We start from the raw sequence: 24,103 nt of genomic DNA on the forward strand, positions 1-24,103 counted from the left end.
TTGGCTGCAATCGTAAGCAAACTCAGTGCTTCTTACTTCCAAGTAAACTGACATAGGGTAAGATTGAATAGTTGAAAAAGGATGCAGTTACTTGTCCACTATAGTTGTATGTGTGAAAGTCTACAAAGGTAGTCACGTAGACTTTGGCTTGAGTTTCCCAATGACTGTCAGAGTTAGATTTAGGTTTATAATTCAACTAAAGCACTGAAGAGGCGCATAGTCACAGCACACTTTTCACAGTTAAAGGACCGTAGCAGATTATAAGCTTCAAATAATGTCCTTGTAAATTTTGAAATCCAACAATAGGCAGAAAATACTGACATTCTGGATATAATGGAATCCCCTAAACTGGCAAATTTATTTGTTTCTAGGTATGGCAGTGTGGTGGCAGCGTTGAAGTTCTTCCTTGCTCTAGGATTGCCCACATTGAACGAGCTCATAAGCCGTATACAGAAGACCTCACTACTCATGTCCGAAGAAATGCACTCCGAGTAGCTGAAGTCTGGATGGATGAATTTAAAAGCCATGTTTATATGGCATGGAATATTCCTCAAGAGGTGGGTCATGAATGAACACTGATACAATCACAATACCTTAGTTCCAATTCCCCATGTTTTTGTGAAAATAATGTTCAAAAATGTATTATATCAGGGCTGTCCAACAGGTCGATTGCCATCTACCGGTCGATTGCAAGATGCCCTTGGTTGATCCTGGTTGATCGCGGGATTCCCCCCCCCCCCCAAAAAAAAAAGTTCAGCAATTTTGGATTTCCCCAAAAAACTGACCAACTCTGGTCAATCCAACAGGTAGATCACTGCCAGTTTTTTATAGTGGTTGTTGATCTCAGTCTCTTGAAAGTTGGACAGCCCTGTATTATATTATGGGAAATTGCTTTGTAATGTGTGTCAGGAGGAGAAATTTGCACTAAAATCCTGATGATTTTTCAAGAGGACTTGTTTTAAAAAAAACTCGCAAACTGATAATGGAAGTGTGGAGAGCTGAAGTTAAAAAAAAAGAGAGAGAGAAAGTGAGAGGAACCAAAATTGACTGATTCTCCCATCTCTAGACAAGGATAAGCTTAGCCTTTTCCTGGCTCGTGTACTTCCTCTCTCCTCTTGTCCTTCAGAAAAGCCAAAATGAGAAGCTTTTGCTTCCATTTTCATCTATCCACAGTTGTCCAAACTCTAAGAACATAAGAAGAGCCTGCTGGATCAGGCCAGTGGCCCATCTAGTCCAGTATCCTGTTCTTACCGTGGCCAACTAGATGCCTGTGGGAAACCTGCAAGCAGGATTCAAGCACAAAAACCCTCCCCCCTCCTGTGTTTTCCAGCAACTGGTATTCAGAAGCACCCAGAAGGTGTTCAGAAGCAACCCTAAACTGATTAATTTTAACTAAGGATTGATGAAGCCAGCTAGTTTAATAACTTTGAAGTTGGCTCGTTTAAAACAAGCCATAGTTTGTTGGGTTCAGATGCCATGGCAACCTGCAGGGGCTGGGGAGAAACAATAAGCCCAAAAGGATGTAGGCTCATTCTCATCAAGATAGCCTAGACTAGTTTAGCCATTCCTTGAAAGGAAATAATTTTTAATTTCCCACACTCTTTCATTGCTGTGCAGTGCCAGTACTCCTTAGCATAGATTTTGCTTTTTCTGCAGGACACTTCTTCCGTTTGGATGGAGTTTTCTACATGACTGAGACAAGCTATTTTTGTCTTTTACATGCAGGCATTTCCTAGCAAATCTTCCAAAAAGTACATATGTGCATGCGCGTGCACACACACACGCCTAACTCTCTGCAACAAACAATAATGTGTTATTCAAATACAGGAACTAACTTAACACAACATGCCAGGCGGGTTATTGCTTCATTGTAAAACATCTTTGTTCCCAAATACTATTAATTAGGTGAGAACTGAAACATGTGGATTTATTACATACTTATATCAATTCATATTTATACCTTATAAAATAATTATTTCTGTATACCAATGTGAAATACTTCCGTGTCTCAAAATAATTTAAGGCTACATAAACCAGCCATCATGCAGACTGAATGCACTTGAAAAAGGACATATTGAGGGACCTTCAATCTCTTAATCATATTGGAGCCTGGGAGCCTGCTATAGGCTAACCCTCTTCTTCCCTAGCCCCCTTTCCCTGTTGCATGCGTGCCTGTGGTCCCATCAACACTGGACCCATGGGGCAAGCATCCTTGTGCAGTGCCAGGTCTTTTTCAAGTCACTATCAGCATGAGAAAGGTGGAGGGTGTGTGTGACAATGATCCTTTTCCCAGCAGGTTATGAGGACTGCAGGTATTTATTGCCTGAACAAGGCTCATTTCCTAACCTACCTGATAATAAATATTTTTTATGAAAAGTTTATTTATTCTTTATTTTGTTTGAGTATTTGTTTGAGCTGTGTGGGACGACATAATCTACAGTAAGAATGTCTCATTTTACTTCCTGTCAAAGACTGGTCCTGAATTTGCATTTAGATGCCTCTCTAGAAATCTCTACCGCATAGCTATAATGAGATAAATTATTGATCTCCACTTACAGGCTCTTTATGAAACTCGTGTATCTTGAACTCCACAAAACTGTGTTACACCAGCCAATGCTTAGCCATAAAATGCAATGAAAGGGGGAGGGGGGGAAAGGTTTTGCAAATTCCTTCAACAAAAATGGCAACTGAAATTGTTGTTGTTGCGGTTAATTAAATTTCTATACCGCCCGTCATCCGAGGACCACAGGGCAGTTCACAATATAAAACATAAAAATATGCAAGATAGTAACCAACAGAAACAATACCCCTCACAGACACACAGTTTAAAGGGCCATAGATTGCTTAATTAGCCAAAGGACTGGGAGAAGAGGAATGTTTTTGCCTGGTGCCTAAGGATATGTAATGTAGGCAGCAAGCGAACCTCCCTGGGGACAGCATTCAACAAACAGGAAACGGTGGACAGGGTTTCTAATTGTTGCAGAGAAATACGGAAGCCAAACATCCACATTTACCCGACAATGGAATCTTTGAAATAGACCATACCTTTGCCGGTAGAAAGGCGGTTTCCAGGACAACTTGCTATTATATATACCAATTGTTTTTGAATCTTAGAATTGCTTTAATGACATTATTACTGTGGAACTTGATTCAAAATCCATTTTAAGTCAATGACAACTAACCCACTGAATGTAAAATATTCTGGATCAGGCCCCCAAATGATGGTGCCTTTTATGTTTAAACACACTAACACAAATACTTCAGATTTTGTATGAAATATATTGATTTTAGGCAGCTAAAGTATGCTAATCATGCTTCAGTGCACATCCCTGTGTCCCCCCCCCACTTTCACTGAACTGTACAAAAGAGCACAGAGAATTGTAACATGAACTGCCAGAGAGAAGGAGGATGGTTTTTATATCTCTGACATGTTTTTTTGGTCAATGTGCACAGGATTCTGGAATTGACATTGGTGATATTTCTGAGAGGAAAGCCTTGAGGAAAAAGCTGCAGTGCAAGACCTTTAGGTGGTACCTTGTCAGCGTATATCCAGAAATGAGAATGTACTCAGACACTGTTGCCTATGGAGTGGTAAGAGCCCTGCTTATTTACCTTGATTATTCATAGCTCTGGAAAATAATTCTCCCAAATAACAGCCACAGGACAAACTTGCAGGTCATTTATTTGGTTCATTTATTTAACTGTTTGGCTGCTTGTTGTTTGACATAGGCGTGATTGTGCTACCCTGCCTCACACATGCATGCTCTGCTGTATCATCTCTGTTTCTGGTATGTTTTGAGTCCTTTTAAAGTAGAAACCTGCTGCCCACACAGGTATCAAGCATGGTCGTCTGTAGCCTACAAGTGGAGGGGCAGAAAGGAAAGACTTCTGTAACTCTTCTTTGCTGGCACACCTGAGGAAAGTTCTCACTCGCCCTATGCAAGGGGTTATTTATAGAGCTATTTAACAATAGCCAATGTGATCTGACGTTTAGAATGCGTACATTCTTCATATTGTGGTTTGTTACCACCCATTACAAGCCATGGTTAGCCTGCTGGACTGTGTTCGGACATTCAAACAAATCACACGTTGACTAAACAAATCATGACTTAGTGTTATCAGTGAAAAACACCGATTTGGGGACAGATTCATGTGAGAGAAGATGGGCCTTCAAATATCCTCTTCCTAAATATTGAGGGCTACATTTGTAACAGCCAGCATTTTGAGCTGAGCCCAGAAATCAATTGGTAAGCCAGAGCAGATTGAACAAAGTTACAATAAGAGACTTTGAAAAGCAAACCCTGGAAAACTGTGGCTGCTGCGAGAGTGTTTTCTGTGCTCCTTTCAAATTCAGCCCGATGTAGAGTGTATTGTAGTCATCAAATCTGGATGTGACCAAGTCATGTGTGCAATGGCCCAATTGGCTTTCTCTAGGAAAGATGGTACACCAAATGAATTTGAGCAAATCACTCATAGCTGTAGTTGGCTCAAGACAATACAGGAGCAATGAAGGTTCCAGAAGCACCCCAGCACCATAATTAAAATATGGAATAAAACGATACCATTAAAATATAAAAGGCCATGATTAAAATGTGCAACAAAACAATCCCATTAAAAGCACAGCAATTAAAACAAGAGAATTGCTAGTCCATCAGTCTTCTAACTGCTCTGCTAGATAATGCATGATGAATTTGACATTTGTGCATTTAAATCCCACTTAAGGTTCATTGTATTCCACGTAGTACATTTTCTCATGAAACTCAGCATTGAAAAGATGAGAAAGATAGCAATGTTCTAGCTGTCAGAAAGTGCCTCCAAATAAAATTAATAGAATAGGTTTTTTTATTCTCAGGTTAACAGCCTGTTCCTAATTATGTATACATGTTAGTCCAATTGCAGAGTATGACCACAGGCAAAAAAAATTCTATGTTTGACAAGATGGTTTCTTTTTTAAACACCAGAGATCTCAAGTTAACTCAGACTCTCATAAAAACTGAGTTGGTTTCTCACTTTATAGGAAGAGTGTTTCTTATTGTTTGGGATGATGCCTAAGGCCTCTTTGATCAAGGATATAAAAACGGAGGTAAAAACAGAACAAGCCCATGGAATAACTGAGTTTTCTGTCACACACTTGTTGGATAAATCCAACATTTATTTGACAGGCATAAATTAAAAGCTCAGATCAGCCCTGCAAAGGTATCAACTGTGCCAGGCTTCTCACAGAAGTTCTGAAAGAAATCTGAAATACTAAAGGGTACTTGTGCAAGACATGAAATTGTCTCGATGCAGGAAATATAAGTAGTGAATGCAGCTGTTCATCTAGTTTCCAAGTGTACCTTTGTCACGCTGTGTGCACTACTTTTCTAAAATCATTTGATGTAACCTGTCCTCTAGATTTGTCAGAAAAGTCTTTGCAAATTGACGTATTTTACCAAGCTCTCATTGGTGTTGATACATGCAGCTGCATTGTTTTTAGGGGATTTATTCTAAGGCTTAAAAGTTCAGGATTAATGTTGGCATTTCTATCTGTCTCCATTATTTTCATGAAACGGAGACCTTCTGGAACATGAGAATCTGCCTTAAACCAGATCAGCTCAATGGCCCATCTAGTTCAGTATTGTCTACAGTGTACACAGATTCCAGGATCCCTCCTGGAGTTACATTGAGGAGTCTTTCCCAGACCAGATTTATAGATGCATTTAAAAGGAGATTAGACAAAGACATGAAACATTAGTTTATTGATTACTGCTAGTCATGATGGCTTATACTGTCTCCAGGATCAGAAGCAATATGCCTCTGAATGTTAGTTTCTGAGGAACTACTATAGGAGGGGAGTTGACTTTCAGGTCATACATGTGGGCTTCCTATCACAATATAGTCAAAACAAAACAAAAAATAAAAAATTCCTTCCAGTAGCACCTTAGAGACCAACTAAGTTTGTTCTTGGTATGAGCTTTCGTGTGCATGCACACTTCTTCAGATCACAATATAGATTAGACATGCCATTGGAATAATCTGACATGACTGTTCTTATGTTCTCTTCTTACTTATATTGATATGCCAAGAATAGAATCATGACATACAAGGTTGCTTGGATCCTATGATAAATTAATTTGGAGGTAATGGAAGCCACCTGTTTCCCCACCCAACCACCCAAAGAAAGCCTCCCTGGTCTTGGGCCCTCTTGAACAAGCTGTGATGGAATGCAAGGAGTTGCTATTGGGATGAGGGGATGGGGAACTTTACCTCCCATAAATGTTATTTTGAGCAAATTTCCCCACTCCCTTAGTATCCCACAGCCCACAATCCACCTTGTTCAGGAGGTTCTCTGATTTCCCCTGAGAGGCTCTTTTGGTGAACTAGAGGGCATGTGTAGAGGATAGGAAATATTCTTAACTTATCCTGTCATAAGTACTAAGAGTCATGGCTTTTCCTTCTTGTCATTTAGGACCTCAACAAAAGAGTAACCAAGAAAAGGCCAATGCCAGAAACAATACAATAATAAAACAAGTAATCATAAATTCGCTTGTGATGTTGGAATCCTAGTGATACAAAGATTTTAGAGAATTGTAATCTTGAATGTAAATGGTGCATTATAGATGATGCTGTAGCCTCACATTATTAAACATTCAAGCAATTTGGTGTTTTACTGGCTATAGGTAGTTAAAATTTTATTGCCAAGATATAACTTTGATCAAGTATAATACTTGTCGTATTTTAACAAGCATGTATTCTCTTTTTCCTCTCTCTTTTTCTTCCACTGTCTGTACTCTGTAGCTGCAGAATTCTCTGAAAAGTGATTTGTGCCTTGATCAAGGGCCAGACACAGAAAATATTCCGATCATGTATATCTGCCATGGAATGACGCCACAGGTTAGTGAGACTAATGATCTGATATCTTGCTGTTGCTCTTAGTAGGACGTGTGGGAGGAACCATATTGCAACTGACAGTGGGTTTCCCCCCTATTACAATACCTCCTTAGGCTATTTATTAGCTCTTTTATAGTAATGGGGGCATTATTTGTGGCATGGTGTTGAGAATCACTGGTCTATTAATTAGTGCCTCCTTTATTCACTCTTGAACAAAAGAATGATTATAGGGCTATGTTTATCATGAATTGTTGGCATGGACCTTTCTTACTGATCTTTTTCAGAAGAAGCCTAATGTGAATATAATAGTACGTATTCGAAGAAATTTATTTCCTCTCTTGCCCTGCTACACTTTTTGAATTACATGGTTTCTTTTAAGCATTTGTAAAATGTTGAAGGTCATTTCTTAATATGCGCAATCCTTCTTCTAAGAAACGTTTTCCACTTTCTGCTAAGTAAAAGTGGCATTGTAGCTCCTTCAGCTCTTCAGCAAATACCTAGACAGAGCTCAGAGGTCCCACCATTTAATGTTACCTTCTGCTGTAGGAACATTCCATAGGATCATGTGTGCAAGTTTCAGTGGTGCCGCACCAGCCCAGTTCTAGCACTATTCTAGCCCTTCAAGTTGGTCTTATCATCCCCATGCTCTAACCAACTGAGCTATCCCGCCAAGAACGTGTGAGATTAGGTACAACGTATTATATACTATGCTATAAATAATACACACTGTACATCATTTGTTAGCTGTTCTCAGCAGTTTTATTGAGTGGCCATAGACTGACAGATAAAAAAAGTTATTTGATTTAGCAATATATTTATTAAAAAGTAGAGAGACATCTTTTTTGAGGGGGTTCTGTAATCATATGCAAGCCTTTTGTCAAAGGGTTTTATCCCTATTTATTTCTGTAGGTCTATTTTTCTGTTGTTCGTGCTTCTGACAGTTTCATGATTTTTGAATTTACTGTGGAGACTCACAACATTCGCTAAAGCATGAACAAATGTATACCAGAAGGGAAAAAACTGGCCTTCTGTGCTGGAATCCTGAGTCAATTTTGATCAGACATCGTGGTCCGTAGGAGGCTGTGTGTTTTACATTTTTGCTGGAGTTTGACTTCTTTTCCTGACTGCTTTCCAAATTGATCACACTGGTGGGGTTGCACTTGACTAAATTATGAATGACAAAGACAAAAATATCAGACAGCTTCATCTATCTTGCTTATACATTGCACTGACTGAGGTTGTACATTGCACAGACTGGATGTTGAACTAGATCAAGGGTTTATTGTTCCCCATTCCAAACGCCTATGAAATTACGCTAACCAGCATTTGCCTATGGGTTCTCCAAATAACTACCGTAAGTTCTCTGCTTGGTCTTTCACAAGTTCCTGAGAGTCAGTTTTCTTCACCTTCTGGGAATACTCTGTAACTCTTTTTTGATGTATCATTCATCTCCAGTAATGATGCAGGAAAAACACACTGTTGCTAATTCGAATTGGAAATTTTAAATAATAGTTCAGAGGCATGCACACAAAAAGCTTCCTTCACAATTAGCATCATTTTGTGTTTTGACTAAACTGTTTTGGAACCAAGTGCAATGTGAATAAGACTGCTTCTGTATCATGCAACCCAATACTATAAAGCCTTTGCAGTGGCTGAGATTTAGCTCTGTACTCTTGCTACTCCCTGTAGCACAATATCCATTCTCCACATAATGAACAGGAAGGGAAGTCCTGCCGCAGGGAAGGATAGACTTGCTATGAAATAAGGAATAGCCATATACCAGGGAAAAACCTTGGGATCATAAAACAATGGACAGTGCTGGCACAGGGAAGCAATGGGGAACTTGTGACCCTCCAGGTGTTGCTATACTCCATGTCCCATCATCCCTGACCATTGGCCATGCTGGTTGGAGCTGATGGGAACTGGAGTCCCAACAAAATCTGATGAGCCACTGCTGCTTTAAGGTGGGTGGTATGCTCACCGAGCTGATATAGAGTGAATACACATATGATATGCAAATAAATACAGTAACGAGAATCAGATGAGTTTTAAAATATTTTAGTTGTTAAAAAAAATCTGAGTTGCTGTTGGGCTGCTGACACTAGTCACTAGAGAGCTTTCATTTCTGGTAAAATGCATTTCAGATTAATTTGCATCACTTTGGTGGCCAGTTTAAACCACGCCTTTCCCTTTCTAATGAGCAGGCAGACTATACTTTAGCACATGAGTGGCTGACCTGTGGTCCTCCAGATGTTGTTGACCTCCAACAACAACCAGCATGGCCAGTAGTCAGGGACAATGATAGGCACAACTGCTTTAGCAGATACACATTTTGGAGAAGGCAGTACACAGCTAAGCCGCATCAATTTATGCGACTAAAACAAGTGGGAAAACAACTATCATTAGCATGTTAAAAATGCTTGTGTTTGTGCACAACCTGTTTCATGCAGACTTTCCTCCAGGGATTATGGGCAAAACCCCTCCCCTCTTGGAGAAAAACAGTCTGGCTTTTGTGTGTTCAGATATAGTGGGAGTAGAAGCATTTGAGGACACATCCTAGGACTGGTTCCTTTTTTATTAGCTCTAGGGCCATTGCAGAAATAATTGAAGTGTCTGGTGCAGACGTGGGGAGTTGTTTGTGCCATTCACTTCCAGTATGAGAAGTCTTGCAGCAAAATGCTGAAACATGAATGGCAAGCATCTAACACAGTCTGTACCCATCCCTGTACCTTACTAAACCACTGTTGTGCCTTCCAGTAATCTCCAGTGTCTGGATGCTACAAACATGGGCGTGAAGTCCTAGCAATCTGTAGGGACATCCTTGGGCTGCTCTGAGTCTCTACCGTATGCCTAAAAATCCTGGATACAAAGAGGGTGTAGTAAAGAAACCAGGGGTGCATACAGATGTGAGGCAGAGATTTGCTGCTGCTGCTGCTGATGATGACATTTTTTGTCACTTTTAAAAATAAAAATAACTTACAAAATTAAATTAAGCTTAAACTCTAGCACTGCATGGCACATTCTTCCTTCAGGTTTTGAGAAGTCAAGATTGCATGTCATGCAGTAGGTCTGTGGCTTAGTGTGGTCTAAGGTCAAAGCTGGCTTCAATGTGCAAGAATTCTGTTCCCGGTTAATATGTATTCATGAGATATTTCTTCAGTCCCTCATTTTTGCTTTCATGCTTTTTAAAAGTAAGCTAAATAATATCAGGTTGAACATCTGGTGGTTCAGTTGTGGAGTTGACAAAAAGTACGAGAGAGAGAGGGAGAGGGAGGGAGGGAGCTAGGAATATGGGAAAATATTTTGGAGCTGGCAGATGAACATTTTACATAATTTAATTGTGGTTTCTGTACATTGTGTCAAGCTCTATGACCGAAATGTTAAATCACCTGTTAGTGAATGTGACCCATGATATATCTAGTAGCCATTTAAATGCTGTGTGATACAGAATTTTGTTGTGAAATTGCGTATCATTTTACTGTTATTTAAGGTTTTATAGAAATATGGGGTTAAGAAGAAATAACATTTCAAATGTGGCTTGTTCTTATCCCCTACTTTTGCAAATGAATTAGTTTTTGGTAGAAACCATATCTGAGTGGCATTACCACTGGGAAACAGGACATTTCATTCTTGCTCCAGGTTTAGGACCATTTTCCCACTGCCAAGACCACAAACCAGCTCAATTATTGCTGTCGGTCAGCTGATCTTTGGTTACAAAGGAACCTCTTGGAATGTGCGCTCCCAGCGCCAATCAGTTGATGGGTGCTGAAACCACATCTTCAACTGAGGTTGCCGTAATCACTGATTAGGTGATTGGTGGTTACAGCAACCTCCTTTGAACTTTGATGGATGTCAATAACTGATTGACATCCTATTGCTTCTGAACATCATCCCATTGCTTCTGAAGGTTTTGGAGAATGTGTGGTGAAGTTCCTAATGCAGCTAACTGAAACCTTTTTAAATAAAGAGCTTTGTGGTCTTCAGCATTGACCTGCAAAGCTCCTGCTGGCCAAGTGCCCTGACCTTGCTGCCACCTCGCCCTGCCCCATTGTCATCCCATTAAATGCAGTGCCGCCACTGCCAGGGTAACACCACTGCCCCTCACAAGCCATCACTAGAAGCCATGGATGGGACTTGCAGGAGACTAAGGTGGATGGATCCTAGTGCTACCCAGTCATTCTTTTTCCATGGTAAGCCACAGTTTCCACGCTATTGGAAGAATTGCACTTTTCCCATGAGTACATACCACTAATGTTTGTGGCATAGATGTTGTATGTGTGAAGGGGAAGGTCCAATTCACCTGTTAGCAGTCTTTTGGAACCAATCGCATCTTCACCATAACCCTTGTGGTAGGCACAAAGCAATCTCTGCATTGTTGTCGAGTGTGGAAGCAGACTTACATCTAGTCTAGCCATGATAAAGTCAGGTGCATTCACTAGCTGTATTTGGCTGCTCAGAGAAAGGAAACTTGTTCCTTTTTCAAGCTTCTATATCTCAGCAACTTGGCTTAGGTAGAGTCTTCCTTTCTGTATACAGACAGTAGACCATAGCAATCACCAGGGCAATTTTCATCTGATTTTACTGAAATTATTGTAAGGTAAGTTTAGTTCTTTAACTTCTGTAGCTCCCTGGAAGTAATCATGATTATTTTAAAATGTTTTTGTTTTTTGTTTTGGAATACATAAAGCAACCCCTTTTAATGACTTTAAAAAAACCAAACAAGTGGACAGTGATATAATAAATGAACCATCACTGATGTAATGTCAACTCTGACCTTCAGCTCTGTCTGATGCAGTTATGACAGTGACATTTATGGTAGCCTTAAATGAATTCTGCTGCTCAAAACATCATCACCGAGGGCTGCTAGAAGCGAAAAGGGAAGTTGTCTGTACCAAGCCAGTCTTTGTTTCCTGAAGTCATAACAGTTTCAGTGAATGAGTAGCTAATCAAATCAACCAGGTTATTGCAGTTGCCCATCCAAGCTTATATTTCAACAAGACTATAGAGAGAAAATGCCCTTCTGGGACACAGACAGGCCATCAGCTTCAACTTGGGGTTGTGGTGGTGGTGGGGTGGAATCTCTAAAAGCTTTCTAAAATGTGTTTTTGTAGGGATTAGTCATTTCGGGATATTTCAGTAAGAGTGACGAAGGCAGTTGGCTGAGCTATACAGGTTCGTTTCATGAGATGCTAGGGAGATATTTCTTTCTCTCTCTTGTGCCACATCCTAGCTGGCTGGCTCTTTTGGTATCAGCAGCAAGTTCCCCAGACTCTTGCAAAACACTGAGGGGGGGGGGGGAATGGCCTGCAAAGTGTGTTTGATGAAGATTTTGTCACTGTGTTTTGATGTCTTGCATCATATGTTCCATCATTATCACGTCTGTAATGAAGTAGATGTCTGTGAAGCTGTTTATTTTCTTTAAACTGGCTGGAGCATGAAGTAAGCAGCCTGAGGACCAAAACAAGGAACAAGCATGCTATTTGAAGTCTCCTCCTTTACTGAGGCAAACTGCAATGTGTTATTCTTAATTTGATGTTCCTTTTTCTTGATTTTTTGTCCTATTCTGTTTATCATAGTACTTTGTCACCTACAATATAAAGTTATAATTTCAACATAAATCAAAACCCTACAGACCAATAGACCCACCTCCAGATTGGCTGCCATTGACCCCTCCTCCACTGCTGCAGCACTGTGCAGAAACAAGTTACAATATGAACTCAGTCAGAGTTTAAGATCTCCCTCGAAGACACTGCTCTGTGTCCCCTCACCATTTGAAATACCAGTGGGTTCTTACCATTTTTGGAGGGGCAGGGAGAGGAGGCTCTTTTCAGTAAAGGTAAAGGGACCCCTGACCGTTAGGTCGAGTCGCGGACGACTCTGGGGTTGCGGTGCTCATTTTGCTTTACTGGCCGAGGGAGCCGGTGTACAGCTTCCGGGTCATGTGGCCAGCATGACTAAGCCGCTTCTGGCGTACCAGAGCAGCGCACGGAAACACCATTTACCTTCCCGCCGAAGCGGTACCTATTTATCAACTTGCACTTTTGACATGCTTTCGAACTGCTAGGTGGGCAGGAGCAAGGACCAAGCAATGGGAGCTCACCCCGTTGCAGGGATTCGAACCGCTGACCTTCTGATTGGCTTTTGATGGCTTTGTGTTGTTATGTTGAGGTGATTTTATTTCAGCGAGCTCTTGGGTCACACTGGGTTTGTTTAATATTTTGCTGAGGATTTTTTTGCTGGCTGAAGTTTGTCGTACTCCCTGATCCTGTTTTACTCTCATTTACAGTAGTATTATTGTTGTCGTCGTCATCATCATCATCATTAGAATTTATATACCGCCCTATACCTGGAGGTCTCAAGGCGGTTCACAGAAAATATCAACATAAAAACCACAATATATATATACTCAAAATAAAAACAACAACCCCCCGAAAGTCGTCCCCTGATATATATTTTTTGGGTTGTTTTTTTTTTTTTTTTGCATTGTTTAAACATTGTTTTTGTTAATTTCCTTCTGGGCCTATGGCCCCAAGACAGAGTCTGAACAACAACAGCAACAATGTTAAATAAACAAATACATAAAACACTGGGTGCACCATTCAAAAGGCACAAATCCAGACACCTGGAACTGCTTGTGCACAACCTTATGCATTAGGTTTGTGGTAGCTCAGGGAACAGGGACCTGTGGTTACAACGTCCATCATCCCTGACCATTGACCATGGTTGAAGGGCATTGAGATGCACCAGAATCTAGAGGTTCACAGGTTGCTTATCTCTGGTGTGTCCACTTGCAGACAGGTGTACACGAAGTCCTGTCTATGGTTAGATTATTATAGGCCTCAGTTTGTCTCTTCTTTGCTAGCATAAGCTGTTCAAAAATGGGAGGAGAAGGATGAAGGGTGGTGATTTCAGCTCTTAGCGAAGAAAGAAAGGAAGAGGTAAATGACAGCTCAATTTTGAATTGAATATGTAGAAATGTCATTCTAAAGACCTGAAAGCAGAGCCGGTCATTTTCTCTGTTCCACTTGAATGGGAAAATAAGCTGTAAAATGATATTATTCTAGGTCAGAGAAAATCTATTCCATGCCCGTTAATTCCAAAATCATTGTAAGGATACTTCAGCTATTCTTGTGTATATGTAGGAAAGGGAGCAGTGTAAGTTTCACATCCATTTCTGGAACTCTAGATTAAAAAATGTTATTTTTGGACTGAAACACAGTTCTTAATCATCCAGAATGGCTAAGAAACAGCTCTGCCTCCCGAGACAGACACATTGATTTCTCAATTTTAGGAAGCATTGTGTTTATGTATTTTGTAACTCACAAATTAAGATAGTGGATTCTAATTTGTTTTCTTTCAGACATTTGTGTTGTGAAACGTCCATATAGTTTAATAGATACCATGAACCATAAAATAAAATAAAAACATGTGGAAGCAGATTGCCTGCCTAAAACCCTACATTCTTTTCTCCTATGCTGGATCACAGCTGAAGGCTATATGTAGTAGCTAACAGGGGTACTAGGGAGAACATCACAAGCTTTTTGCTGGAATTATTAAAAAAAAAATCAGGTTCATGATTTTAAAATCTAGCAGAGTTTCCCAATCTTGGGTCTCCTGTGCCATTTAAGGGGAGAAGAGAAATGGATATAAAGGCATTTGAAAAGGAAAAGGTTAAAGGATAGAGTTGATTCTTAGACAGGTGAGATAGACCAATAGAGAAGGTAGTGTGGCTGGATCTACAACCACCTATAACCAGTAAGAATAGCTACACCGTGGGGGAACTGTGCAGCTGTTCCAATTTGTTAATTTTAAAAGGTCTGATTTTCCAAGCTTTGAAAAAAAATTGAAAGCTGATATCCTGGGAGGAGCATATTTTTTATCATACTGCCATGCAGGTTCCCTGTAAAAGTGAGTGAACAAAGCATGGCTATTTTACAGCAAGGGCCCAGTATGGAAGCTGCCAGTATTATCCATAACTCTTAAACAGGGATGGACTGAAAAACCAGAAGTGTAGCCTTGGCTTTCAAATGTAAAAATAATGGGGGAAATACTGATCTAAATGACATATGACGACACATTTCTATTTTTTTATACATTGTTTGGCTTGTAAGATACTGTCTTATAAAAACATTTTAATACACATTTTATATTTTGTAAGAAGAGAAACTGGAATGAGAATTAAATCGGGCATGCCATATAACCAGTTTTTCTTAGCTAAAAGAAAGCTTTCAGTGCAGCACTGCGCAAAAGAGAAACATCCCACGTCAGCAACTGTGAGAGATACCAAAGTGACCAAGGTGGTACCTTGAAGATCACAAGGAAAGAATGAGGGGAATAAAACAGTCAGAAATAGCTTATGAGGAAACAGACCTTAAAATCCGATGAGGCTGCAATCCCATGTACATTTGAGAGGAAGCTTCCTTGAGATTCAGCTTACTTCTGAGGGAACATGCATAGGATTGCCTTGTCAGTGTTGCATTTTTTTCAAGTAAAAGCACTCGAAAAGATGGCATGTCTTAAGATACTTTGCCCTTTTAATTATATATGTTGATATGTCAAATAGGGGAGTAATGCATCAGTAAAAAATACATATAATATTCATAAAAGTGAAATGACATGAAGGATGCACACATGAGTTCAACGCTCATGTTATTACCGGTAGCTTGTTTAGGGGCACTTCACACAGTACATGTTTTAGAGGCAGACTCCAAATTGTGACTTTAAGAAGTTGTAAATATAGCTACTAACATGAGTTTGGCCAAACTGCGAGAGGCAGTGAAGGATAGGCGTGCCTGGCGTGCTCTGGTCCATGGGGTCACGAAGAGTCGGACACGACTGAACGACTGAACAACAACAAAATATAGTAAGCTGCCTATAAGTAAAATAACTAGGCACACAGCAAATATTTTTAAGTGCACAGATAGAAATGTACAGCCTGGATCAATCAACAGACAACTCCTGTTCATGGGGTTAAGCATGAATGGGGAACGTAAACACAAGTAGGATAATATATACTATCCTGTATATACCCAGCAAATCCCTGCAGTCTGTGGAAGAGTTTCTTCTGCAAGTCCCCAAGATCTCAGAGGCCCACTCCACAATTACTCAGAGCAGGGCTTTTAGTGAACCTGCCGCTGCTCTGTGGAATAGCACCCCTGTTGTGATACAGCAGGTGCCTGCTACCTGTGCTTTTTGGAAACAACTGATGACATATTTGTTCCAACAGGTTTTGTTCTTAGTTGGATAAGTGGGAAATGCCTTGAGTGTCTATTTTGTATTGTTTTAGGGTTTTAAAACCTTTTTTTTTTTTTGGCCTTTTTATTGTACATCGCCTTAAGACAATTGTAGAAGGTGGAAGTCGTTCTGTAGTGCATACCAGAAGCACACCTTGAGATTCTGCAGCCCCAGAGGAATAGTGATATGGTTGCAAGGAGGTCTGTGAGATAGTGTGATCAGCTTTACACAGTTTGCTACAAGATGCTGATATGTGGAGGAAACTAGGCCTCGAGGCAGCCTTCACCAACCTGGTGCCCACCCCCTGTTTGGACCACAGCTCCATCAGCTCCAGCCAGCACTTCCCAAAGCATGGGAAGTATGCATATAATGGCTGGGAAACAGTCCGGAGTAATCTCTGAACCGAGATAAAAATGCTGGTCCTGAGCACATCACACAATACCTGTGCCCCAACCTGAAGCTATTTTCTGGTTGGGATGCAATTCTGTCCATTCGAACATTGAGCTAAATCTGAGCTGATTTTCACAAAATGAAAAGGCCCTAATTGTGTGGTGCCTACTTCAAAGCTAATGCAGTGTAGTGAATAAAAATGTCGATAGCCTCCCATCAACTCACCGTGGCTGCAGACTAGTCCCTCATTAACACATTGGGAGCCTGTTGCTGCCTATAAATAACTTCTCTTGACATTGCGGGAAAGCCCTGCCTGTATGCAGTAATAAGAATCCGGAAGACGTTTCATGATTATCCCTATGAGAAATTCATTTGGCTGCAGCCCTCTTTCTTTTTCCAAAACAGAGATAAATTGTGCAACAAAACTAGCATGCCATTGTATTATTTCTGCTACTCTTGCTGGCTCATTGCCGTACACTTGCTGCACTACTAAATTCTACCGATGACTTATAATATTTAGCTTTGTTGTTGTGAATTTGAATTCACTTCCAGCCTTCAGCACCCCTATGATCATTTCCCTCCCAAGCAGCAGTCCACATGCAGCTCTTAATATTTGCAAACCTCTCTTTGTTCTATGAAAATGCTTTAAACATGCAAAGGAAAAGTCCCTTTGCCACAGAAAGGGTAAGTGGCATCTTTGTCAAAATGTTTTTGTTGTTTTTGAGACTTGTAATAAACAACTTTGGATTCCTTTATATTTTCACTATGAGTCACTTTGTGTTTCCTTTATAAAGGAAAATTATATCACAATAATCAAATGAAGAGCAGGACCCCAGTGAGCTTTGTGCTGCCCCCACCCAGACAGTTTCAGGCCAGTGCTGGAGGAGCTGTGTTTACTCCTCTACAGAGGAGTAACCATATCAATCTGTTGCATAGGGAGAAGCAAGGGGCACAAAATCAAGCCCCTCGTTTCTCAAAAAAACAACAACAAAAAGCTGATCATTGCCATTACAGCTTTCTGAAGTGGGCTTGGGGCACCTCCTGGGATCAGAGATGGCAACTCCAGGTGCTATACCTGCAGTTGCTTGCCCAGCTGGGGAGACCTGTATGGAAGCCTTTGTGTGTGCTTGGTTCTTACCCAGAATATGCAACTTAAAGCCCCGTCTTACACATTTCATTTTAGTCAACATTCTGCACACTGTAGGCTTGGTTCACTATGAAAGGAGAAATACGGGTATTTGAATCAATAATAGGTTCACTCTGTTGAGAAGTATGGTTTTTATCCACAGTTAGAATTTATTTGGCTTGTTTATTTACTCCACGTACATTTGAGGTAAGGTAAATCACATGAGTAAAATAAATATACGTACAGCGGGAGATGCAAAATGTGTGCACCCCATATGTGGGCCTGTGATGAATTTATGTAAATACGTAGCCATGAGGAGAAATCAAATCAAAACAACGTAGCAGTAACTCACATAGGAGACAAAGTGCATTTTAAAATTCTGTTTAATTTCCTTGACTGAGTATAACTCTGTTCTACTAAAAATAAGCATCCCAAATCCAGTGCTGTGCTGTTTCATGTCTTCTCCCTACTGCTGAACTTTTGAGGGTGTTATGGCATAATAGAGAAGACCCCCCCCCCAATGCAATATACAAACCAGGCTGAAAGCTTTTTAAACAGGGGTTTCCTTCTCACACATTGTTAAATATTTGGATGGTTTGGGTAATCAAATGTAGCCCTGGAGCCAGATGACCTTAGTCTCTTGTAAGCTCTTGAATGTCCCAGGGGCCTCTGTAAAGTTTCACCAGAGCCTGAGATATGCTACCATTGATGTATATATAGGAGATTGGACAAATCTGACAGTTTCAGGTTCTCATTTTCCCAGTCTCCACATTTCTGCATCAGTTTGTGATTATTGTTTTTTTTTTGTTTTTAATAGCCTCATGAAAATTCATTTTAGTGCAAATTTCTCTTAATGTACATATATTGTATGCGGTTTCACCTACACGGGTGGCACTGTGGTCTAAACCACTAAGCCTAGGGCTTGCCGATCAGAAGGTTGGCGGTTCAAATCCCCGCGACGGGGTGAGCTCCTGTTCCTCGTTCCCAGCTCCTGCCCACCTAGCATTTCGAAAGTACGTCAAAGTGCAAGTAGATAAATAGGTACCGCTCCAGCGGGAAGGTAAACGGTGTTTCCGTGCGCTGCTCTGGTTCGCCAGAAGTGGCTTAGTCATGCTGGCCACATGACCCGGAAGCTGTCTACGGACAAACGCCAGCTCCCTCGGCCAGTAAAGCAAGATGAGCGCCGCAACCCCAGAGTCATCTGCGACTGGACCTAATGGTCAGGGGTACCTTTACCTTTACCTTTTTGCCTGATACACACATTTTTGCATGCAATTTTCCCATGTATAGTGTGTTTTAATTTTTTCCCTCACTAATATATGCAAATTTATGTACACTGCCTCTAATATATGCATTTTGGTACACACGGGGGGGGGGGATGAAAGGGAGAAAGATGCCATCACTTAGGGTCCCTGGGACACAAGCATGTGATGAACCCCAACTTAGAACATATACAGTATATTCTGGCGTATAAGACTACTTTTTAATCCAGGAAAATCTTCTCAAAAGTCGGGGGTCGTTTTATATGCCGGGTTGAAAAATCTGTGGTCGAGTATATCTCAAACTCTGTATTTTAACTGGAAAAGTTGGGGGTCGTCTTATACGCCCAGTCGTCTTATACGCCGGAATATACGGTAGTTAGGAATGTGTCCAGGACATAAGTTAAGTTATCCTATAACTATCTTTTTTCCATTTCAATAGCACATGTATAAAGTACATTGCAATTGCTTATGTCTCATTTATTACCTCAATAACCCTATAATAAAAGTTAGACTTAGCAGTTTGCCCAGTACACAGATGACCCTCAAACTTAAGGGACAACATTATACTATACAGTGATGCCTTGGTACTTGAACAGTACCAATATTTGCTCATGAACAAATCAGCTCCCGAGCGCCACAAACACGGAAGTGAGTGCTTGCGAACATTTTTTGGAAGCCAAACGTCCGTCACAGCTTCCATGGTTTCCGCGGTTTCCAATTGAGTGCAGGAAGCTCCTGCAGCCAATCGGAAGCCACAGCTTGGTTTTCGAATCATTTCGGGAGTCGAACGGACTCCCAGAACGGATTAAGTTCAAGAACCAAGGTACCACTGTTCTGAAAATTCTGCAGCCCAAAAACTACTGCTTGAAAGAGATACCTCTTTCCTCCAGTTGTGCTTGGCACAGCTCTGCCTGAATTGCAAGTAAATCAAATTTTCTCTTGATTGTTTTGTGTACAGTATTTTACATTTTGCCGAACAAAATCAGCCAACCCTAGATTGTGATTTTTATCTCCAGGATATTCTCAACAGGGTACAGGCAGCCTATTTTTAGTTTTTGGTGCATTACACTATTCTCTGCTCTTTTCTTTTTTTGCAAATGTAAATAGAAATATGTCAGGTTAAGAGTTAGCACTCTTGAACCTGTTGATCTCCACGGGAGAGATTTATGCACATGCTTAACTCTTTCATTGGAGTTAATGGGACTTATTAAATTAATTTCAGTTGGAGAGTAAGTCCAAACCCCATGTGGTTTCAGTGATATTAGAGAAATTATGGAAGATGTCCATACAAATAGAGTGTGACCATTAATATTGTATGAAATATTGTATGAAACAAGTTTTTGCAGTGACAGTTCATATGTTAAATGTCTTTCAATAAATGTTTAAATCTACATTTTATTTAAATACCACATTCATATTTAGCAGCAAATTGGTTGAAGTAAGACAATATTAAAAACTCAACTGCAAACAGGAATAAGAAAAATTCTAAACAAAGTTAATTCAAGTTTTAAAAAATAATAATAATGCAGAATTACATTCTGGCTTGCAGAATTGCATTGCAGAATGTTCCTAATAATGTTTCCACAGAAGTTGTGTTGGTCTCATTCAGACTTCTGGGTAAGCATACTTATAATTGCAGCTTTACTGAGTTATGCAAAAAATTCTTTTTTCCATGGCCTTTATTTGTGCCTCCGTTTTTCAACTTTTCACCATAATTTATTTCACATACAGTGAAATAAAACTAGACTCACAGTAGAGGAAAATTCCATTGAACTCACATTGAACTCAGCAAAGCTTACCTCCAAGTCAACATGTAAGGTAGTAAACATACTTTGTTAGCCAGCAACCTTTAACCTGTTTAGCCAAATAGCAACATTCCCATTTATTTTCATGGTTGTGGGTTGTACATCAAATAAATCTTAACTCAAAAAGAAAAATAACCATCCAAAATTCTTGCCAAGTGAGAAATCTATCTTTTTACCTTGACAAAATGCCAATTCAAATCATTATATGTTGCTTTTATATGTTTTTTCATCATGAATGTACTATAACCAAGCATAATTGAGTCTTGGCTTCTTTCTTTTCCCCTTCCAACCAGTTAAATTGTCAGTGATCCTCTATAATACTCATGAACAGAAGGCAGAATCCCAATAAAGCAGTTCCATTAGCATAAGGATTTCTGTTTGCACAATGGGACTGCTCTCTCTTCCTCCTGTGCACAGTTGGGGGAAAGCCCATTACAGGATAAGGAGAGGGAGGGGAAATACATTGCACAGACAGAAGGTCTTGCACTAGTGGACTACTTTGTTGGATACCACCCATAAGAGCTATGCCTGATACATTTTTGGTGATACTGGTATTACTGTTGTTGATGGTGATAATATTATTTATATGCTGCCCATCTTGACTGGGTTGCTCCAGCCACTCTGGGCGGCTCCAAACAAAATATTAAAAATGCAATAAAACATCAAACATTAAAAACTGTCCTATACAGGGCTGCCTTCAGATGTCTTCTAAAAGTCAAATAGTTGTTTATTTCCTTTACATCTGATTAAGATCCAAGAGCAATGACAAACCTAGACAGCATCTTAAAAAGCAAAGACATCACCTTGCCGACAAAGGTCCGTATAGTTAAAGCTATGGTTTTCCCAGTAGTAATGTACGGAAGTGAGAGCTGGACCATAAAGAAGGCTGATCGCCGTAGAATTGATGCTTTTGAATTATGGTGCTGGAGGAGACTCTTGAGAGTCCCGTGGACTGCAAGAAGATCAAACCTATCCATTCTCAAAGAAATCAGCCCTGAGTACTCACTAGAAGGACAGATCCTGAAGTTGAGGCTCCAGTACTTTGGCCACCTCATGAGAAGAGAAGACTCCCTAGAAAAGACCCTGATGTTGGGAAAGATGGAGGGCACAAGGAGAAGGGGACGACAGAGGATGAGATGGTTGGACAGTGTTCTCGAAGCTACTAACATGAGTTTGGCCAAACTGCGAGAGGCAGTGAAGGATAGGCGTGCCTGGCGTGCTCTGGTCCATGGGGTCATGAAGAGTCGGACACGACTGAACGACTGAACAACAACAAGATCCAATTTTAATTAGCTGCTATGTTTTAGTTGTTACTTGTCTTTTTCATCTGTGGTTTTATACAGTATATATTATTACTCTCTTGTACAGTACCTTTAAGGAACGCAGGTGGCGCTGTGGGTCCCCGCGATGGGGTGAGCTCCCATTGCTCGGTCCCAGCTTCTGCCCACCGAGCAGTTCGAAAGCACGTCAAAGTGCAAGTAGATAAATAGGTACCACTCTGGCGGGAAGGTAGACGGCATTTCCACGCACTGCTCTGGTTCACCAGAAGTGGTTTTGTCATGCTGGCCACATGACCCGGAAGCTGGACGCCAGCTCCCTCAGCCAGTAACGCGAGATGAGCGCCGCAACCCCAGAGTCGGACACGACTGGACCTAATGATCAGGGGTCCCTTTACCATAAAGTACCTTTAACAAACAAATGAAAATATTTGTTGCTGCCCCCTAATGTGTTGAAAATTAGTAGCAAATTTATGGGCATTCTGTCACTGACTTTTCCATTCCTTCCACCTTGAGTCTGATTCAATATTAGTTTATTTAACAAAAGTTGAAGTCAGCTTTCTAGAACAAAAGACCTCCAAGTGGCTAGAATATTCTTTCAAAATACCATTGAAAACCAATAATCAAAAGCAAGTTACCTTATAAAATTAAATATAAAATAAAATCAGTAATTCATTTATTTTTAAAGTATACCTCATAAAATCACAGGCATGCTTGGACAGGCTCTGTAAACAATACAGTGAAGGCGCCTGAGGGGAATTTCAGAGTGCAGGCGATGCCACACTAAAAGATTGATTTTGTGCAAGTGTGAAATGGCTGCTATGAGGCACTTGCAAAAGTGCCAGCTTGGCAGATCTAAGTGGTAGAGTGGGAACATATGAGGTGAGGGAATCTCTCAAGTAAATTACTCCACTGTGAGACTGACTGGGTAGTGCTCATGGCCAGGTCCCTATTGTGTGTGTTAGCCAACGCCTTCAATCCGTGCAGGGGCAGCCAAAGTGTTGGGGAACACCAGACTTGTGAACTCCTCAAATCCCTGACTATCAACCCGCACCAGCTGGGACTACCAGGAGTTGGGCACCGCTTTGGCTACCCCTGACTCAGTGGATATGTGACTGCTGTTATTTTCCTCATTGCAACACCTCTTTCTGGAGCTTCTATGACTGCACAAAACCCAGAAGCACGTGACAATCTCCAACAGCATGCATGCTGCCCAGCCCCAAATAGTGTGGCTGCTTTACACCCTCCCAAGTTAGCCACAAAGGGTCTACTAGCTTGCGTGAACCAGTCTGTTAGCATCCAACGTGCTCTTTAATCGGTTCTTCATCTTTTACCGTATATACGTGAGTATAAGCCGACTTTTTCAGCCCATTTTTTGGGCTGAAAAAGCCGCCCTCGGCTTATACTCAAGTGATGCGGGCGGCTGCAAAGGGACAAGCGGCAAGAAAGGGATCCTTTCTTGCTGCTTGTCTCCCCTGCCCTGCCGATCCCCCATCTGTGCCTGCTCTCTGATCCCTCCTCCTGTGCCTGCTCTGCGCGAGGATCGCCTCCTCCTCCTCCTCCTCCTCCCGTCCCTTCTCCCCGAAGGGGAACAGAGGTAGCGACGGGGCAGCGGGAGCAGGAGGAGGACAAGTATCGAGCAGGCGCGCGAGCCGGCTCAGCCCCAGAGAGCCTGTTGCTTTTGCCCCCATCCCATCCCAGCTCAGTCCGCCATAGAAACTGCCCACCCTGAAACTACCCACCCCTGAAACCTTCCCAGAAACTCCCCCCCTTAATTCCTCCCTGAATATGCCCCCTCCCCCTGAGCCCTCCCTGTAAAGAGACCTTTCTTTCCAAGCCTTCCCTCTTAACCCCTGCCCATCCCAGCTCTGCCCACTGTAGAAACTGCGCTGAGACTCTATGATCCTGTGCCTGCTCTACCCCTGCCCATCCCAGCTCTGCCCACTGTAGAAACTGCGCTGAGACTCTATGATCCTGTGCCTGCTCTACCCCTGCCCATCCCAGCTCTGCCCACTGTAGAAACTGCGCTGAGACTCTATGATCCTGTGCCTGCTCTACCCCTGCCCATCCCAGCTCTGCCCACTGTAGAAACTGTGCTGAGACTCTATGATCCTGTGCCTGCTCTACCCCTGCCCATCC

The 24,103-nt window shown here is 41.3% G+C and overlaps 1 protein-coding gene across 1 annotated transcript in view; it reads left to right on the top strand.

Moving 5' to 3' along the window:
* Positions 1-24,103, top strand: part of GALNT18 (polypeptide N-acetylgalactosaminyltransferase 18) — a 258,779-nt gene that overhangs the window by 209,206 nt on the left and 25,470 nt on the right. The window contains exons 7-9 of the mRNA XM_033152496.1: positions 372-557; positions 3,454-3,591; positions 6,778-6,873. Coding sequence (XP_033008387.1) covers positions 372-557; positions 3,454-3,591; positions 6,778-6,873 — 420 coding nt within the window. The remainder of the gene's footprint in view (positions 1-371; positions 558-3,453; positions 3,592-6,777; positions 6,874-24,103) is intronic.

This window comes from Lacerta agilis, chromosome 1 (genome assembly GCF_009819535.1).
Source record: "Lacerta agilis isolate rLacAgi1 chromosome 1, rLacAgi1.pri, whole genome shotgun sequence".
NCBI classification, from domain to species: domain Eukaryota; kingdom Metazoa; phylum Chordata; class Lepidosauria; order Squamata; family Lacertidae; genus Lacerta; species Lacerta agilis.